Genomic DNA, 18,034 nt, shown 5'->3' on the forward strand with positions numbered 1-18,034 from the left:
ATATGTAATACAATCCTAAATTTTTTTAAAAAATTAAAAAGTCCTCCCTTTTCAGCTCAGCAATACCACCTGCATTAAGTACCACCACAGCTTGGAAAGACAGAGACCCAATTGTTAAACTGTGAAGGACAAAAAAGAATACAAAAAATATCCCTTAGAAGCCTACCTTCTTTGTAAAGTAATTAGCCTCCAACTAAAAAAAAAAAAAAAAAAAAAGAAGCCTACCTTCTCTTGAAAAGCTCTTATTCCAAAATGCTCTGTATAATTACTGTTAATTTGTACTAAGGGGCAATGATATATGGGCAGGCAATATCCTCCAATTGCAAGGTCACTTAAATTGTATTTTCCCATTCTTCCCTCACACTAATGTTAACAGAGATATGAGAGCAAGTGACTTAAGGAAACTATGACTTATCTGTGAATACACGACAGCTTTAAGCAGGAATACTGGCCCCTGTTTTGTATTATAGCCACGTGTTCCTACTTTTTCAACCTTGAAAAGTAAATATTTGCACTACAACCTTCAACAAAGGCCCTCCAGTTGCTGTCAGTCTTAGTCACCTTCTGTCTGCTTAGTGCCCTTAGATGTTGCACCTGGAGATTCCTGCCTGCTTTATGATGTAGGTTTATATGCCCTTTAATTGAAAGCAAACCGCCTTAGATAATCCAGTGACAACAATGTCACAAGGTCCACTTTCCGTTAAAAGGTAAATAGAAATATTAGGCTGTTCCCTAAAATGAAGAAAACACATAAAAATACACCGCAACCTGCCACACCACTTCCTTTATCAGAGACAAAGCCCCACAGCCTAAAAAGTCCCTCTTGTGTTTCCCCATGACAGGAGTGGGAGAGGGTAAGGAACTGCAGTTCTCAGTGACTACTCTCCTCACCCTGTACAACATTCTGTGCCCAAGCAAAGGCTTCAGTCATACAGTATGTTAAATATTATACTCATGTTACTACAATAACTCTATCAACTTTAACCCTAAGTTTTGTTTAATATTCTAATTATTACTTGTTGAAAACACTTCATCAAACAACAGATGAATATGGAAGGATGACAGGAACATACACCACACGCGTAAGCAATGTTTACTATTTTGGGGGGAAGGTTAAAGTGAGTTTATAAAACGGTAGGGAAAAAACATGGTATTACCTTTAAGGCAGTATAATTTCTAGAAAATAGCTTCATGATTTTAAGTAGCCATATGACAAGTGATTAAAAATTAAACAGCTGCTTAACATACGCTAAGACCTCAAGCTGAGTCACAGCCTGCATGACTGTACACATGTGAACGGGGGCCTCTGGGGGCTGGAACAGTGGAGTCTGCACGGCTGGGTGTTACAGCTGCACGCACCAACGCAGAGCGTTCTCTTTTAAGGGGGAAAGAAAACGAGGCAACAGTCATGCCAATGGAATTGTTAATGCAACAAATGACAGGTTTTGAACCAAAGTTCAAAACTTAGCACTGTCTCTAAAAACTATATAGCCTTTTTTTGGTTTAACGAAACCCTGGCCAAATGGGTTCTCTGCCTGACCTCACCAAACAGTACTTACTAGTGAAATCTGCACTGTCTGGCTGGCACATTAGTAAAGACTCAAACATGGCTTTAACTAAGCATTATAAAAATGTACAGATGTATAAATTTCCCTAGTATTTCATGGGGCTGCTGCTCTGCCTTCAATAATTAGATTGTACTTGTAGCTGTTAAGACCACATTTGTGGCAGTGTGTGTGTGTCATTAACCATTTTTCATCAAGTGCAAACAATCCACTATAGACTGATAACAAAACAAAAAGTCTCCTTTGAATGGAGTCATATTGATATTCAAGATAAGATAGCAGTCATTAAGTAAGTCATTCACACTATAGTTGGGATAAAACTTTCTAAATACTATGGGCTTAAGAAAAAGGAATGTAACAGTAGTACAAGTCCATATGTTCACTGTCTTCAAAACAGAAAAGGACCCACCCTTCTCATGAATTTGAAAAGACAATGGAATGTTTTTATGGGAAAGCATGTTCAGGATAAGAAAGTGAATATCCGTATCTCCTACTTCAACCCTTTCCCACCAGAATGTGCAAAGTGAATAAAGACAGCAACATTTTTCAAAAAGTTAACTTATATTAAAAATATTTTATAAACAATTTTAATACTACAAAGTAGTATTGCCATACAAAGCAGTTCGAATATTAACTGTTCTTTAAACTGTTAAACTTTATTATAAATTAAAATTTCTTTACAAAAAAATTGCACATAATATTTGACCACTCTTAGGTTCTGATGCACTGGCATTTGCAATAGTTTCTTTAATCTTCAAGTTAAACAGTCTCGGCAAGGAGTCCAGAACGTAGAGAGGGCAATAAACCACCCTGTTAGAGCATTCAAGTGCAACTAGCAGACTTGTGGCCATGGCAGTTACACTTTCCTTAAGATGGACTGCTTAAGTTTTAAATCCTGAAATGAAGAATCTCAAAAGGTTTAAAGAGGAAAAACTAAAAGGGACTGCCGGCTTTTTACTGTAAACACAGCCCTGGAAATTAAATCCCAAACAAGAACCTCTCAGGCATCAGAGAGTGTCAAGTGAATCAGGAATAGCACAACATAAAGGAAGGGGGAAAGTAAAAAATAAAAACAAAAACAAAGCAAAATGAAAATAAATGTCAGTCACTTTGAGGAACTATACTTACGTACATGATGTTATGAGAATCTGGCAGGGCCTAGAAGCAGGCCAAACAGGAAGTTCATTTATCCAACCGAAGAGGGTCATGTTCATTGCTTCCGGTTTTGAGGATAGGATATTGTAGGGGACTTGATATGATCAGTAATGCTTGTCTGCCTTACACAGACCTTAGCCAGGGATCAGCCTAATCTTGAAGGATCATTCAAATAATTTTGGCAATTATTATAAGGACTTAGAACTGACTGCACCCAGTGTTCAGTGATTCTTGCTTTCTGTTTTGTAACTGTTTAAATTTAAGAGCTCATTTAGGCTGACTCCAATCTCTTGGCACTTGGAAACTAGTTTTCTCAGGTTATCAGTTTTACCTCCTTCTGATGCTTCAAACAAGAGTTGCTGTAAAAGACAGGGAAGCATAGAAGTAAGACTTAGCTAGATTTTGAGCATTACCACATCAATGGATATGGCACATGCAGAAAATTTATAGGAAAACTTCAAGATGAAATAAAAGATAAAAGCATTACATCTTTCCACAGTGATGCACAAAGAGGTAACTTCTGTAAGGCTCTCTGATATAAACGGTGGACCTATAAGATAGATATATATACAATTGCATCAGGAAATGTGGTGAAAAGCCCCTTTATAATCCTAACCATCTGAATGGTACTTCATAATATAATAACATTCAAGACAAAATGGTTATATTGGGTTTTGGAGTTTCCAAACATGTGGAGTTCTTAGGATGTTAACCTCTATATTTTAATCCTTTTAAATTGAGACACCAACAAAAAGGGCAGAATAACTACTTAAAAAAAAAAGGCAACCCATCTGATAATCATGGCTTACCTCTCTTTGTCCCTTTAGAACAATCTCAGCAGCAATGGCTCTAAGGAAAAAAAAAGGAATATAGAGAAGGGAAAAAAAAATTTATATATCTTTGAACAAAATGAAATATACTACCACTCGCAGAATACTGACTGTGGGAATCTGAGAACAAAACTTCCTGAAAGTAACAGGCTAAACTTCCAAGGAGGGTAACCTATAGTGAAAAGAAAAATTCAACAATTTTTATCAACTTTACAATAATAAAGCAGACCAGTGTTCTGAACATAAATTAAGGTTCATGAAAAATACTAATAATTGCTAGTAAAAAAAATACTTAGCACTAACACCTATAAAAGAAAGAAGACATCCAATTATAACAGGGGGAAAACCCTGCATTTCAAAAGAGACACTCTTAAAATGTGTTTAACAGATTTGTTTGATAACAGTATTGTTATCCACATGTCTCCTTCAAGGAAAATTAATCTAAATTAGAGATCTCTCCGGGTGGAGAAACAGATGTCATTTCAGATTTACCTGTCTGGAGCAAACCTTATAAATAAAAGCAATTGCTATAAGAACATGTACAAGATTGCTGCATTACATTTTCCAGGTGGCCAGGCATGTTGGGATATTATATGTAAACATCTTGGCTTGAAGCTTCAGAATCTGAACATTGCTTTCTTCCCATTCATGTTGAAGGAGCCTGTAAAGTACATTCAGGGAAATGAACAAAAGCATTCCAAGTATGAGGAACCTCAAATGTGCTCTATGAGCAGAATGTTTGATTAGTTATCATTTTTGATCCACTAAAGTCCATTTAGGCTATTCAGCAAGTATTTGTAGAAAGCCTCTTATTAAAATTACCCTGGGAAAGAAACATGCAAACTAGCAAAAGGTCCAGTCAAGGTCCATACCATCTTCAACAAACTAATACATATTCCTACAGGATACCAAAGCACCTTTCCAAATTAACACTCTACATGCCCCTCCTTTAAGCCCCAAGTCTTCTAAAATAATGAATTGATATATTAATAAGATTTTTTGGTATTTTTCTTTCTTTACTAAACAGAGTATACTTAATTTCCTTGAGCTAAAATGTAGTAAGTACATTGACTAATTATTAAGTTCTCTATTCTGAAAGAAATAAGACAGGAATGACTATAAGGAAATAAGAATGATCAAAAGTGGAGCTTCACCAATACAACCAACAATTAAACTACTTATGTTCCAAAATACCCACCATTACAGAAACTAGTCAACTACCACTACATTTTCTCTTTCACATGTTTTACCAAAAGTGATGATTTATAATACAAATTTCTGTAATTAACTTTGGTAGATCAGCACGCTGACTGAGAATTTTTATTACAAAACACTGCAGTGTTATTTTGTTATTTTTGTCATAGTCTTAGGCTTTTGAATTTTTTTTCAATCTCTTACATCATTTTCCCACATACATGCTAAGTGGAATGTAAACATAAAGGAATATTTGATAACTACTTTAGGCACCTTGTGTGAGTGCGTGTTCAGTCGCTAAGTCGTGCCCGACTCTTTGTGACCCCATGGACTGTAGCCTGCCAGGCTCCTCTGTCCATGGGATTTTCCAGGCAAGAATACTGGAGTGAGTTGCCATTTTCTTCTCCAGGGGATCTTCCCAACCCAGGGATAGAACCCGCTTCTCCTGTGTCTCCTGCATCGGCAGACGGATTCTTTACCACTGAGCCACCTGAGAAGTCCTTGGGCACCTTATAATGCGTAAAACAAGCTTAGAAGCATAAGACACAACTGATGCAGTGGAAATGATGGCACAAGTGGAAGCCAGAGCAGTAGTACGCAGGGCACCTTTTTAAATCAACTGTTCACGGTTAAAATGGATTTTATTATATGAGAGCAGAAAAACTACAAACATGCTCTAAAAAAAATCTAACTGAATGTATGAAATCCCTGGATGAGTGTTTCTCCAACGTCATTAGAGAGAGCTCTAACTCAGGAAACTGCATTTTAAATGAGTATCCCAGGAGATTCTGATGCATGCTAATATTTAAGAATGACTGACCTAAATGAAGTTATAGTTAACTAAAATATATATGGATGGCTGCTTTTCTCTTTCACTCTTGTCCCCTTATAATCTGCAGCTTTCTGAAGTGACCAGATTTTTACAATCACTTTTACGTGAAAAACTACATATTGCTTAACAGCTCTGAAACTAAAGTGGAATGAGGAAATAGTGAAAGAAACGACTATTCTTAGTAAGTTTTCAAGAATCATTTTATATGAAGAGCCAATACAACTGAACTGAGAATTTTATTTTTCCTTACCTCAGTGCAAGTCCAGAATTAGTTGGCATAATTGAGCAAAACCGTTCCAAGGTTTTGGAATGCTGGGTCTTTGGAACACAGCTCAAATAAAAGAAAATAACCTGTAAAGGTTGAGGGGGGAAAGGAATGCAACAAAATGTGAAATCCAATTACCTATCTATTTTTATGAGAAAACTAAAATGATCTTTAAGACATGAATGTATAAATTATAATAACGTATGATGCTGTGAGTTATAGTTCCTATCATTAATTACATTAGTGACTTTCCAAGTATGAATTAGGAAACATGATCCAGTGATGACAGCCATGGACTGAGAACACTGACAAGAAGCCAGGAGTCCGGGTTTTTATTCCTGAGTCTACCTTTACTTGCTGTGTATATCTGGGCAAGTCATATGGCTAATAATACCTGCCACATCTTGCTCATGGAACGCCTGTGTATAAATGACTTAATGTCCATAAAGTGGTTTGAGATCCTGGGATAAAGAATGGCATAGAAGTACAAAGCATAGTAATTGGTTATCCTGATTAGCAACAAAACCAACCCACCAAAAAAATAAATAAAACACAGAGATGTTTTAGTCTACACTGAGCTTTTAGCTTACACTGCACTGAATGATGGGGGTCTCTGAAAATAAAACAATTTTAAAAGAACACTTTGCTTCACTGCCTATAAGATGATGACCTTATAAATATACCAATATTCAGATTCTATTTTTAAAATTCCAAATGTCATCTGATTTCAGCTTTCTTATGTCCCATGTATGCCTATATTTGCTTGACAAAATACTGATAAATAGGGCAGCTACAACATGTAAGGACATTATTATTAATTTTAAAGTTACGGAGTTTTTCATTCAGTAAAATTTCCAATTACTCAAGAAAAATATTACTGATATTATTACAATTACTTCTTTTGATCTTTCTTTTTTAATATGTATTAAACCTTAATATCGCTTCACTTGTGCTTCAATGTTAAATTTGCTTAAGTAGAACATAATTAATATGGCACACTTATCTTAACTGAACTTTAAAGGTCTGTTTTGAGACTTTGAAGAGATAAATAGAAAACAAGGTCAAGAATAAGAGTAAATGCTAGCAAAGTGGTCCTAAGAAAAGCTCTCCTGATATTAAACAGCAGTTTTGCTATCATTTAAGTACCCTTCTTTTGTACAAATATCTAAAGAAAAAAAGTTTTAAGCTCTTACCCTATTATGAAATTCATAGTTGGACCAGTAGTCAGCACTGCTAAAAGGAATGGGGTACCGGGCAGGGACCGTAACCAAACATCTATTCACTAAATCAGTAAAAAATTTGAATTCTTGGACTTTGTTTCTGGATCCAGCAGCTCTATTATTGGCAAAGACAAGATAACTGCCAAAAGAAAAATATTATAATTTAGAATAATTAAGCCAGTAATTCTCTAACAAGAAACCCAACCAATTTCCCTTATTTCAAACCCCATTCTTATTAAGAGGAACTAAACTTACTCCATCCAAATCTTCTGCACTATATCAGATCTCATGGCCACCCCTAATGCTGCCTCATATGCCTCCACTGTCTCTTTAATACTTGATTGAAGAGGATGACAAAGGCTGTTTAAAAAATGAAGGAAAACATTGTATGTCTACAGCTCAATTCAATTAGATAAAGGAATGACAAAGTATAAACACTACAGATATTACTACAATGGAATCCTTCTTTTGATCTTCTTTAATAATGAATAAACCTTAGCATCCCTTCAATTCTGCTTCAATGATCTTAACAACAGGTTAATTTTAATATAGTGTAATTCAGTAGTAAATAACAAGTGCAAGCCTCGTATGCATCATTTCTCTCCACAGTAGATGTCTCACCAGTATATCAGCCACAAATAAGGAACTTGGTGGTTAAACATTTCATCATCAAAATTTCCTTTACATAAACAGGCTGGAATGTCAAGTGGTCCTGGGATATTCAGGAGATACCTGAGGGAAAAAAATCATACTCTTTAAAATTATGCCTATGTACATATGGATTATTAATACTTTTTAAAAAGTCCTCAGTTTCAACTAAAATTTCCTTGAAATATTTTTATAATGTAATGAGACTTTATTTTCGGGTGTATACCGTATCATTTTGGTCACATCTCTAGCATCATATATTTATTATCTTCTACCTACTTAAATGGGATTCCCTGGTAGCTCAGTCGGTAAAGAATCTCCCTGCAATGCAGGAGACCCACGTTCAATTCCTGGGTCAGGAAGAACCTCTCTGGAGAAGGAAATGGCAACCCAGTCCAGTATTCTTGCCTGGGAAATCCCATGGACAGAGGAGTCTGGTGGGCTACATACAGTCCATGGGGTCATAAGAGTTGAACATGACTCAGCGACTAAACCACCACCACCATTTACTTAAATAACTCTTCTAAAACAAATTTTAAAAAAAATTTAGTTCAAATTAAACAAACCACCATAATCATCTAATGAAATCTAATTAAAAACAGAGAACAAATGAGACTACCAAGTATCTACAATTTTCCCACAAAATCTGTACATTCTTGTAAAGAAAAAATTCGAGTTACAAAACTTGGTATCTGAAAACTGTTTCCCCCTCACATAACATACATACAAATACCACTATACTTAATTTTAGACATATCAAAGTGTATTCTATAATATACTGGCCCATAAGGCACTTGTCAAAAAGAGGTCTATGATCAAATAAGACTTGAGAAATACTGCAAAATAAAGTTTGCTCTTAAAAAGCCACAATACTATCTTTTTGACTTTGCTAATTCAGGTTTCCCCAATATATTTGAATCTGTGTGTATAACACTACCAGCATCTTCAGGAACAATGTTTTTAAAGGAAATACACTGATTTCAACAAGGACAATCAACTGGATTTAAAAAATTATTTCAAGGGACTACGTTTTAATGTATTAGAGAGGCTGTATGGGGTTTGGGGTGGGGAAGATTGAGAGGGGAGCCATAAGATAGGGAAAAAATGGTAAACCTAGAAGTTATCATCCCAGCTTGGCCATAACTAGCTGTATCACCATGAGCTAATCACTTAACTTCTAAGAGTATCAGCTTTCCTCAATTAAAAACTGAGGTAAGTAAGAGACAATAACTTCAACTCTCATCTATGTAAGATTAACCCTACTAACAGTAAGGTGAATGAAACACCCAAGTTAATTTTTATGGTTATCTACTCATCTTCAAATTGATTTGAAACACAAGAAAATTATCCTTCTAGCTCTGTTTTTATACTAAATTTGACATGCAAAATTTTACAGTATAAAATTTATACTAAATGTTAAACATAGAAAGAGAAATGAGACTCCAATTCTAATATTACAGTTCTAAGTACTTTACAGTTTCTACTCATGAAATAAAAATATCTTGAACCTATTAAGAGCACTGACAACTATTAATAAGCTTTGGCTCTTTTATAAATTAAAAATATTTGTATCAGGGACTACCCTGGTGGTCCAGTGGTTAAGGCTCTGAGCTTCCAATGCAGAGTGCATGGGTTCAATCCCTGGTCCGGGGACTAAGTTCCCACATACCGAGTGGTGTGGCCAAAAAAATTTGTTTTATCAATACAAGTAAGTATGGCAATGCTGAATACTCTCTAACTTACTGCCATTCTCTTAATATTTGACTCAAAAAAGATTTCCTCAGTTAACAGAAATGCACTCTGTAAAGAAGGACTTCAAATTGTCTATATAAACTAAGCACAGGATATTTTTTCCTCATAATTCTTGGTGAACTGTGAATTATTTACAGTAACAAATTAATTAAGCAAAATGACTTAGTAAACAATGAGAAGATTATCTGGAGGTAGCCCACTTTCAAATTTTTATTGACCCAGAATAACTTTCTGCTTTATTAAGCTGACATCAAGAAGATCTCAACATTTTTGACCATGGCACAAACTGGCAGCATTTTCTTCAAAGCTAAAATAATTACCTTTGTGACAAAAGGAAAATCAGAATTGTCAAGTTTTAAAAAGTCTTGTTCAGCCTTGAATTTAACCTGTGCTCTGAGATGTTAAAGCAATCTAATTTAAATAAGGAGAAAGTCAGCATGGGGAAGCAGTACAATCTCTAAATTTCTCATAAAATAGTTTAATTTTTCTCTTTAACCTGCATTTCAAATTATTCTTTTGTAATTAACTGTAAGTGTTAATTTAGGTACAGCAATGCAGAAAGACCTTTAGGAAGAGTACTAAAATCACGATGTCGGAAACCAGATCTGAAAGAGACATGTGTACCCCAATGTTCATCGTGGCACTGTTTATAATAGCCAAGACATGGAAGCAACCTAGATGCCCATCAGCAGACGAATGGATAAGAAAGCTGTGGTACATATACACCATGGAATATTACTCAGCCATTAAAAAGAATGCATTTGAATCAGTTCTAATGAGATGGATGAAACTGGAGCCCATTATACAGAGTGAACTAAGCCAGAAAGATAAAGACCAATACAGTATACTAATGAATTTAGAAAGACGGTAATGCTAACCCTACATGCAAAACAGAAAAAGAAACACAGATGTACAGAACAGACTTTTGGACTCTGTGGGAGAAGCGAGGGTGGTATGTTTTGAGACAACAGCATCGAAACATGTATATTATCTGGGGTGAGACAGATCACCAGCCCAGGCTGGATGCATGAGACAAGTGCTCAGGGCTGGTGCACTGGGAAGACCCAGAGGGATGCGGTAGAGAGGGAGGTGGGAGGGGGGATCGGGATGGGGAATACACATAAATCCATGGCTGATTCATGTCAATGTATGACAAAAACCACTACAATACTGTAAAGTAATTAGCCTCCAACTAATAAAAATAAATGGAAAAAAATAATAAATAAAATCACAATGTCAATAAACTGGCAACCATCAGAGGACAGAAGAAAAGACTCAAGTCTGGTAAAGAATAGTGACCCCAAACTTTTTTTTGTCAAATTTCAAAACCTATGGCAGATAAACCATTGACTTAACAAAATGTGGGTTATTTTTGAAAATATGTTTTTATATAACATTACGATACAGAGGGGTAGGATGCAGGGAGGGGGTACCTAAGAAAAGAAAACTGCATGCAAGCATTAGACTTGCACATATAAATCCAAGACTTTACCTTTGCTCAGTATTTTCTATAAGAATACTTTTTAGGAGATATTCAGCTTAGACCTTCCTTCTCTCAGCCCTTTCTAACATAAAATAATAAAGTTGTATCATGATAAATATTTTCCTTTCAATGCTATTTTACTTAGGATCAGCAAACTACATCTATTTTCATAAATAAACTTTTACTGGAACATAGCCATGCCCATTCATTTATATACTGTCTATGGCTGCTTTCCTGCTATAAAAGCAAGGTTGACTAGTAGTGACAGGCCATATGGCTTGCAAGTCTAAAATATTTACTATCTGGCCCTTAAGTAAAAAAGTCTGCTGATCCCTACTGAGAGATGAGGAGGAAGAATAAAAGAGAACTTTTTAAAAGCCTCCAAAAAACCCACTCCTTATGATGTGCTATGGTCTCTTATTGTTAGAACAAGAACTCACAGGGAAACAAATAAAGGTAGTAAATACAGAATTCTCGATAAGCTACTGAGTGATAGTTGAAAAGAAAATTCGCTCAAGGCTCTAACTCAATAAGCTTTCAGAAGTTGAAGCAGTCCTCTTCAGAATTTTTTTTTTTTTCAAAAAGGCATATTATTTAGATTCACTTGAAGTCACCAATCCAATAATTTGAAATTTATTTTTCCATAAATCACTGAGATTATCTCAGGATAGTTTGTTGATATAGTATTAAGTGCTAGAGTTAACAATGACAATAATTAAAAGCAGAATGGATCACCATAATGTTAATATAAAACTTCCTTTATAAGTGTTCATAATACAGAGTATAAAGCATTTTACATTTTGTGTCCATTTTTACTAAATTTTATTGCTCTTATAACAGATCTATAAGACAGTATTCAAGTATCTTAAAAAAAAAAAATCAAGTCTAAAATATAACCAATCCACCAAAAACTGGTAGTCTTTCCACTAAGCTACACCATTTCTCAGTCTTCTACAAACTTACCGAAACAGATCCAAGTTACTATACTTCTCAAACCCAGGTTTAAAGAAGGATGCAATAAACTTCCGCAAAAATGGAAGAAGATTATCTCCTCGATTCTATTTTTAAAAGAGGGAGGAGAGATATACATTAGGCTAATTAATTAATTAAAACCTTTCAAGGGAGGAAAAGGCCCACCATCAACATCACTCCCAAAATAATGAGTAGATTAGGTTTTTTGAGTAGGTGGAGGTAGAGATGAGTTTTGTATTTTGATCTCCAGACTGAACTAACCAATAAACAGCTTAACATCCAATATACCACAAGCAAATTCATTCACCAATTTCACCAATTAGGCATTAAGCTCTATTACATGTTTGGCTCTGTGCTAGGTGAGGAGTAGGGGAGCTCCCTTCCCTCTAGGAGTTCTTAGTATAGTATATAAAGCAGCCATAAGCAAATTTACAATGTGATACAATGGCTGAACTATGGATGGGGTATTCTGTAAGAAAGAGAAGGAATACCTAACACAGTTTGCAAAGGGCAGACAATCAGTAAAACATCCTGGAGAACCTGATGCCTGAAACATCTTAAAGGACAAATGAATGTGAAACAAAAACATCATATTTAAGAATTATGAAAAACAAAGAATTTTTTTCTTTTCTTTTTTTTTTTTACCTGTAAGATGAAGAATTTGCATGTATGATAAAAAACCTCTGCATTCTGAGGATTTTTTTCAAATACAGTAAGCCACACTGCCCTGGCTTTGTCAAGCTGATTCATTTTCAAATATAAAGCAGCAAGGGATTCCAACAACTGGCAGTTCATGGGACATGATTCCAATAAACATTTACAAAGCTCCACTGCGGCCTCATACCTTCACAAGAAAAATACACATCTTAACACATGAAAAATTGATTTTTAATATGAGGTTAACTGCTCGTCAATTAAGTTTTACCTCTCAAGAAGCTGGTGCAGAACAATCATGTTTGTGTAAAGTGGGACACAGGTCTCTACTCTCTCCTCAACAGTGAGGCTCTCGTCTGTGCAAGCTTTCACCGCATCTACTCAAAAACATCACAAAAACATGCATCAAACACTAAGTGAATTTTTCTTCTTTTGTTTGACCATATCTTATTCACCTTTATTAAGCTCCTGGCTTTCACCTAAAGGAGATATTTCAAATTATCTCCAAACTCCTAAAACTGATCTCTTATCCTCACTTTCCTGTTAAGAATAAAACATCCATTATTAGCTCTTGCATCTAAATATATATCTTTGCATTTACACTAGATTCCTGAAAAATTATATCAAGAAAATTAAAGAATGAATTATCTTTTCATCTTTCTCTCACCTGCTTCAAGAGGCCTTGCTCTGCTAATCTACAGTCATTTAAACATAGCCCCCCAAACTTGATTTTTTTTTCCCCAGTTTTCTGTCATGGTTAACACTTTCCCTATCTTTTTTTTTTTAATTATGAAAGTATGGTAATACATTTGCAGGACAATTGGAAAACACAGAACAGAGTTACATATAGTTCTATATACTACAATTTTTTAAGTAATTAAGATTTTTAGTAGGAGTTTCAATATCAAACTCTCAAAAATTAATAGAATGAATATAAAGGCAAATAGAAGGATACAGTAGACCTGAAAAGCACTATGAACCAATTCAGCATAATTAAGATTCATACAATTCTTTACTCTTTCAGAACACTTGTCCCTTTATGAAGAGTCCTTTACTTGATCTGCTCCTTAGAGAATAGTCCTCCATTGCTTCACTCTGCACCACTGTCTCCATTTCCTTCTTGCCCAATAGTGACATGACTTCTCAGATTTGCTAAGTTAAACTTAGCAGACTTGCTAAACTAAACTTCTCAGATTTGCTAAGTGAAAGCCACTCTGAAATAGCCCTTGTGAAGTTAGCTTGTAAGTATCCTCTCTCAATAAATCTATCTTTATATTAGCATTTGATAATGTTCTTCTTCTTCTTAATTTCTGCTTGCTTCTGCTTCTAAGAGATTGTATTTTTTCTTGGTCTCATTCAGTGACTGAATTCTCTCTTTGACCCCTTACTGCTGTATTTTTAAATCTCCATTTCCTTGAAGAAAGTATCTCATAGCTTCAACTACTGAATAACTTAAGTGTGGGAGCACATTAAAAATTGCAAAATACTACATAATACAACAATTTCTATGTTGGTAACTTTCAAATCCATTTCTCTCCATAACTGCCCAATTAAGGTACACTTCCTAGTTTCCTTCTAGCAACAAGGATTTCTACTTTGGTGACCAATTATCAGTCACACCAATTATCATTCACACTCTAACTAGCAGTCTTTCCAATTCACCAGTTTTCTATTAGCATATTTTCCTTTTCCTGGTCTCAAAACCCTGAAATCATCTTTGACTATTTTTTCTCTTCTTCCCTGATATTTCATCTGTCTCTTAGATATCTCCAATAAATACTCTTTCCCAGGTTACTTTCTTTAATGCCTCAGTTATGGCCATTGGCTTCTGGTTGGTTTTCCTACCTTTGGTATCATTTCTCTCCAGCACATTCTTTCTTTCTTAAAGATTCTCTATTGCTATCAAACCTACCACACAAAGTTCTTGAAAACCTAGTATCATTCCACTTATCTAGTTTAATTGCTACTATTCTTTATCACAAAAGTCTCCCTTTGATTGGAGAAGGAAATGGCAAGCCACTCCAGTATTCTTGCCTGGGAAATACCATGGACAGAGGGACCCTGGCAGGCTGAAGTCCATGGGATTTACAAAAGAGTCAGACATGACTTAGCAACTAAACATCACAACTCATTTTGATAAGGACTTCCTTCTTCTAATTTCTCTTTAAATACATTGCACCAATTCTTATCTATTTGTTGCTTTTTGTTTACTTACTTCCCCTAATAGGAATGTCCTTCTTTTACTTTTTTCTTCCCTAGTTTATTCAATGAACATTTACTAAGCACTCAGTATGCTGCAAAGGCCCTTGAGAAACAGAAATAAAACAAAGAGTCCCAGCTTCAAGAATGAGCGTCACTATGTCAGTCACATCATAATCAAGCTTCAAAGTGCAGCTCCAAGTCCTAAGTGTTCTATGAAGACATACTTGATCGTGCCAACCTGCAATAACCTCTTCCCTTTAGGTTTATGGCCTGTACCGTGTAATTCTCTAAATCGCAGATCCCAGTCTCTTCTCTAAGCACAGAATTTAGACTATATGCTAAGTTATACTTCTCACATGTTGATTGATGTTGTATGTATAGATTTTATCTTCTGACTAGGCGATATACTTTTTATTAGAAGGGAACAAGCTTTATATCGTATTATTTCAAAGCAGATACCTTGGTTAGTACAGAGAGGAATCAAACCCAACTGACTGAGGGAGAAAATACTAACTACTTGAAAAAATAAGGTATTATCTTTTAAATTTCACATTGATAGATTGCTTTACAAAATTTACCTGGTTCTGTGACTCAATCAACTCATTAACCCTATGTAAACATGCTGTATTATTTACATGCTCAGCTGAAACCCTTTGCCGTAATCAGAAAACCTATGTAATGTAGTACAGTTCCTGGTTTTCACACATGACCGTGCTCACCTTATCTGATTTAATCTTTAAAGCATTTATATAATAAAACTACAGGGGCTTCCCTGGTGGTCCAGTGGTTAAGAATCTGCCTTGCAATGCAAGGGACACCAGTTTGATCCCTGGTTCAGGAAGATGCCACATGCAGCAGGAGCAACTAAGCCCATGTGCCACAACTACTGAAGCCCGCACACCTCAAGAAAGAGCAGCCCCCACTCACTGCAAGTAGAGAAAAGCCTGCGTGCAGCAACAAAGACCCACCACAACCAAAAATAAACATAAATAAATCTTTTATAAAAATACATAAAACTACAATTTGTAATATATAAATTTGTTTCACTTTATTATGAAGAATAATAAGCAATAAGCTGATGTTCTAAATAATTTATAAATGTTTATATTTACCTTCAAATACTGCTAACAACATGTCAGGATTAGTCTTTACATCTTGAACTGCTTGCCACGGCATTACAAATGGTTCTATGTTAACAATTCTTGAAGGATTGGCATTAGATGGATCATAAAATTTTGAAGGGAGAATGTTGAATTCAATAAGATGTATGTAGGCCAGCCATGCCAAACATCGATCACTTGTTTTAAGGTATTCAGCTACTATTCCATCATTAGCCAATTTCAATGCATTCTAGGTAAAATGGAAAAATAATCTCAAGATATTTTAAAAAATATTCCTAATAAGATTCAACTGCAAAGGCAAAGAAGATTAGAAGTGTTTTATTTCTTTGGCATGATTCTTAAACAGCTAAGTCCAACTTCTGATAGTCACCAATTTTTTAAATGAAAAAACTCTTTAGAGAGATCAGTAATAGATTAACATAATTTTCACTATACTAAGGTTTATGACATAATTAATTAAAAGGTTAAATTTATTTGTATATTTAAAGTGTCTTAAAATTCAAAATCTAGTCAGAATAAAAATGACAAACAAAAAACCCCACCACACCTATATAGAAGATTTTCACTATGGACTAATCCCCTTAATGATGTGAATCCCTAGAATATTGAAGTTTATTCTGGTGGATACTCAACAAGTATTATTTTCATTTAAACCTCATAAATATTCTAAAGAGTGTTCTAAAGATTTTTATCCCTACTAAATAAGCAAAGGAGGAAACAGTCAGAAACTTGCCCAAATTCACACAACTTACTAAAAAGTGGCAAAGATTCAAATCTAAAACCTCATCTTTAAGCAATGCTAGCTCTACTGTTTTAAACCTTTAAAAAATTCTCTACATAATGCCATTAAATGCTGTAATAAATGCTTACCTGTAAAATTGCAAGTGCACTCTGGCATCTTCCAGTAAATATGTGCAGCTGAACTCTGAACAAAAGAGCCTCTAAAAGTTGAAAGGACAGAGTATCTGATGCTTCCTTCTTGGCTGCTCCCATGAGAAATTCCACCATTCTCTCACATACGTAATCTTTTTCTTCAAAGGTGCTTTCCAGGTGCAGAAACTGTCCAAACGGATTTCAGATGATTACTCCTGCTTCACAAGAATAATCTAATACTACAGATTTTTCACATTTTACTAAGAAATTATCATATATTAAAAATTCAATTTCTGCAAAAAGGATAATTACAAATATGTATAAACCCATCTTCCAGTACTAAGTTGGATAGTGGAATCAGATAACAACTAAAACAAGAGAGATATACTGTTGGAATTACCATTGAAGCCATTTCACCTTTGATTGAATCAATAGATAAATGGCAGCAAGACCACAACAGATCTTCAAAAGCTCATGTGTTTATGACCATATACAATTTGCACCGCTCAGGTGTGTGACTGTATAAAAATTTCGAGAATAAAATTCATATAAGAAATATGTGACAAAATAACTGTAAGAATTAAGAAGTCCTTTAAAGACCAAACAACTTCAGGAAAAACATTACACACTCTAACTTGAGTTGATCAACAGCATTAATTTTTATATAAAGCTTCCGGTTAAAAATCAAGCATTTTTCACTGTCTAAATCTATTCAGTGAGTTAGTAGAATAAGAAAGCGTTATGTTCATTCATTAAGGGATATCATGTTATCCAAATCTATCTGTTCCGAATTTCAGTTAGCAAGTAAATGATAGATCTGACAGCCACAGGTTTATATGAAAGTTTATCTGAATCTAATAATTCCTGAGTTCAGCCAGTAAAACTTAACATATCAATGAATATTTAGAAGTGGATTAATTATAATTTTAAGCATAGGTAAGCAACATCCCATTTTCTCAGAGAATGAGGAAAAACTTTTTCACCAAATCTTTTTAATTTGGCAAGGTTCAATATTAGTATGATTTACAGATTATTTTCATAAGTAATGAGAACATAATAAAAAGACCAAAATGTTTTCTGGCCTTCATGAATATGTTAAAAAAAAAATAAAGTTTTTTTTAAATTATTTTCAGGTACTTAGGAAAAATTCACTTAATGTGTTCAAAATAAAATTGCTTATGAATAGGTAAGTGTGAAATGCTTTAAAATGTTTATCTTTTTTCATTACCAAGAAAGTAAACAACAACAACAAAAAAACTCCTCTTCAC

General features: G+C 34.7%; 1 protein-coding gene across 3 annotated transcripts in view; it reads right to left on the bottom strand.

Annotated features, from left to right (window-relative positions):
- Positions 1 to 2,200: 2,200 nt before the first annotated feature.
- The window catches only part of ZFC3H1 (zinc finger C3H1-type containing), a 50,623-nt gene continuing 34,789 nt past the window's right edge, over positions 2,201 to 18,034 (bottom strand). For 2 of the 3 annotated variants that reach the window (XM_043879440.1, XM_043879448.1), the window contains exons 23-35: positions 16,764 to 16,952; positions 15,885 to 16,122; positions 12,842 to 12,947; positions 12,562 to 12,760; positions 11,908 to 12,002; positions 7,683 to 7,793; positions 7,317 to 7,421; positions 7,035 to 7,200; positions 5,827 to 5,927; positions 4,110 to 4,211; positions 3,530 to 3,569; positions 3,208 to 3,270; positions 2,201 to 3,079 (exon numbers count right to left, since the gene is read on the bottom strand). In XM_043879440.1, the coding sequence (XP_043735375.1) occupies positions 2,942 to 3,079; positions 3,208 to 3,270; positions 3,530 to 3,569; positions 4,110 to 4,211; positions 5,827 to 5,927; positions 7,035 to 7,200; positions 7,317 to 7,421; positions 7,683 to 7,793; positions 11,908 to 12,002; positions 12,562 to 12,760; positions 12,842 to 12,947; positions 15,885 to 16,122; positions 16,764 to 16,952 (1,653 nt within the window). In that variant the 3' untranslated portion in view covers positions 2,201 to 2,941. The remainder of the gene's footprint in view (positions 3,080 to 3,207; positions 3,271 to 3,529; positions 3,570 to 4,109; positions 4,212 to 5,826; positions 5,928 to 7,034; positions 7,201 to 7,316; positions 7,422 to 7,682; positions 7,794 to 11,907; positions 12,003 to 12,561; positions 12,761 to 12,841; positions 12,948 to 15,884; positions 16,123 to 16,763; positions 16,953 to 18,034) is intronic. The other variant, XM_043879458.1, reaches the window with a different exon arrangement.

Source organism: Cervus elaphus, chromosome 3 (assembly GCF_910594005.1).
Source record: "Cervus elaphus chromosome 3, mCerEla1.1, whole genome shotgun sequence".
Taxonomy (NCBI): domain Eukaryota; kingdom Metazoa; phylum Chordata; class Mammalia; order Artiodactyla; family Cervidae; genus Cervus; species Cervus elaphus.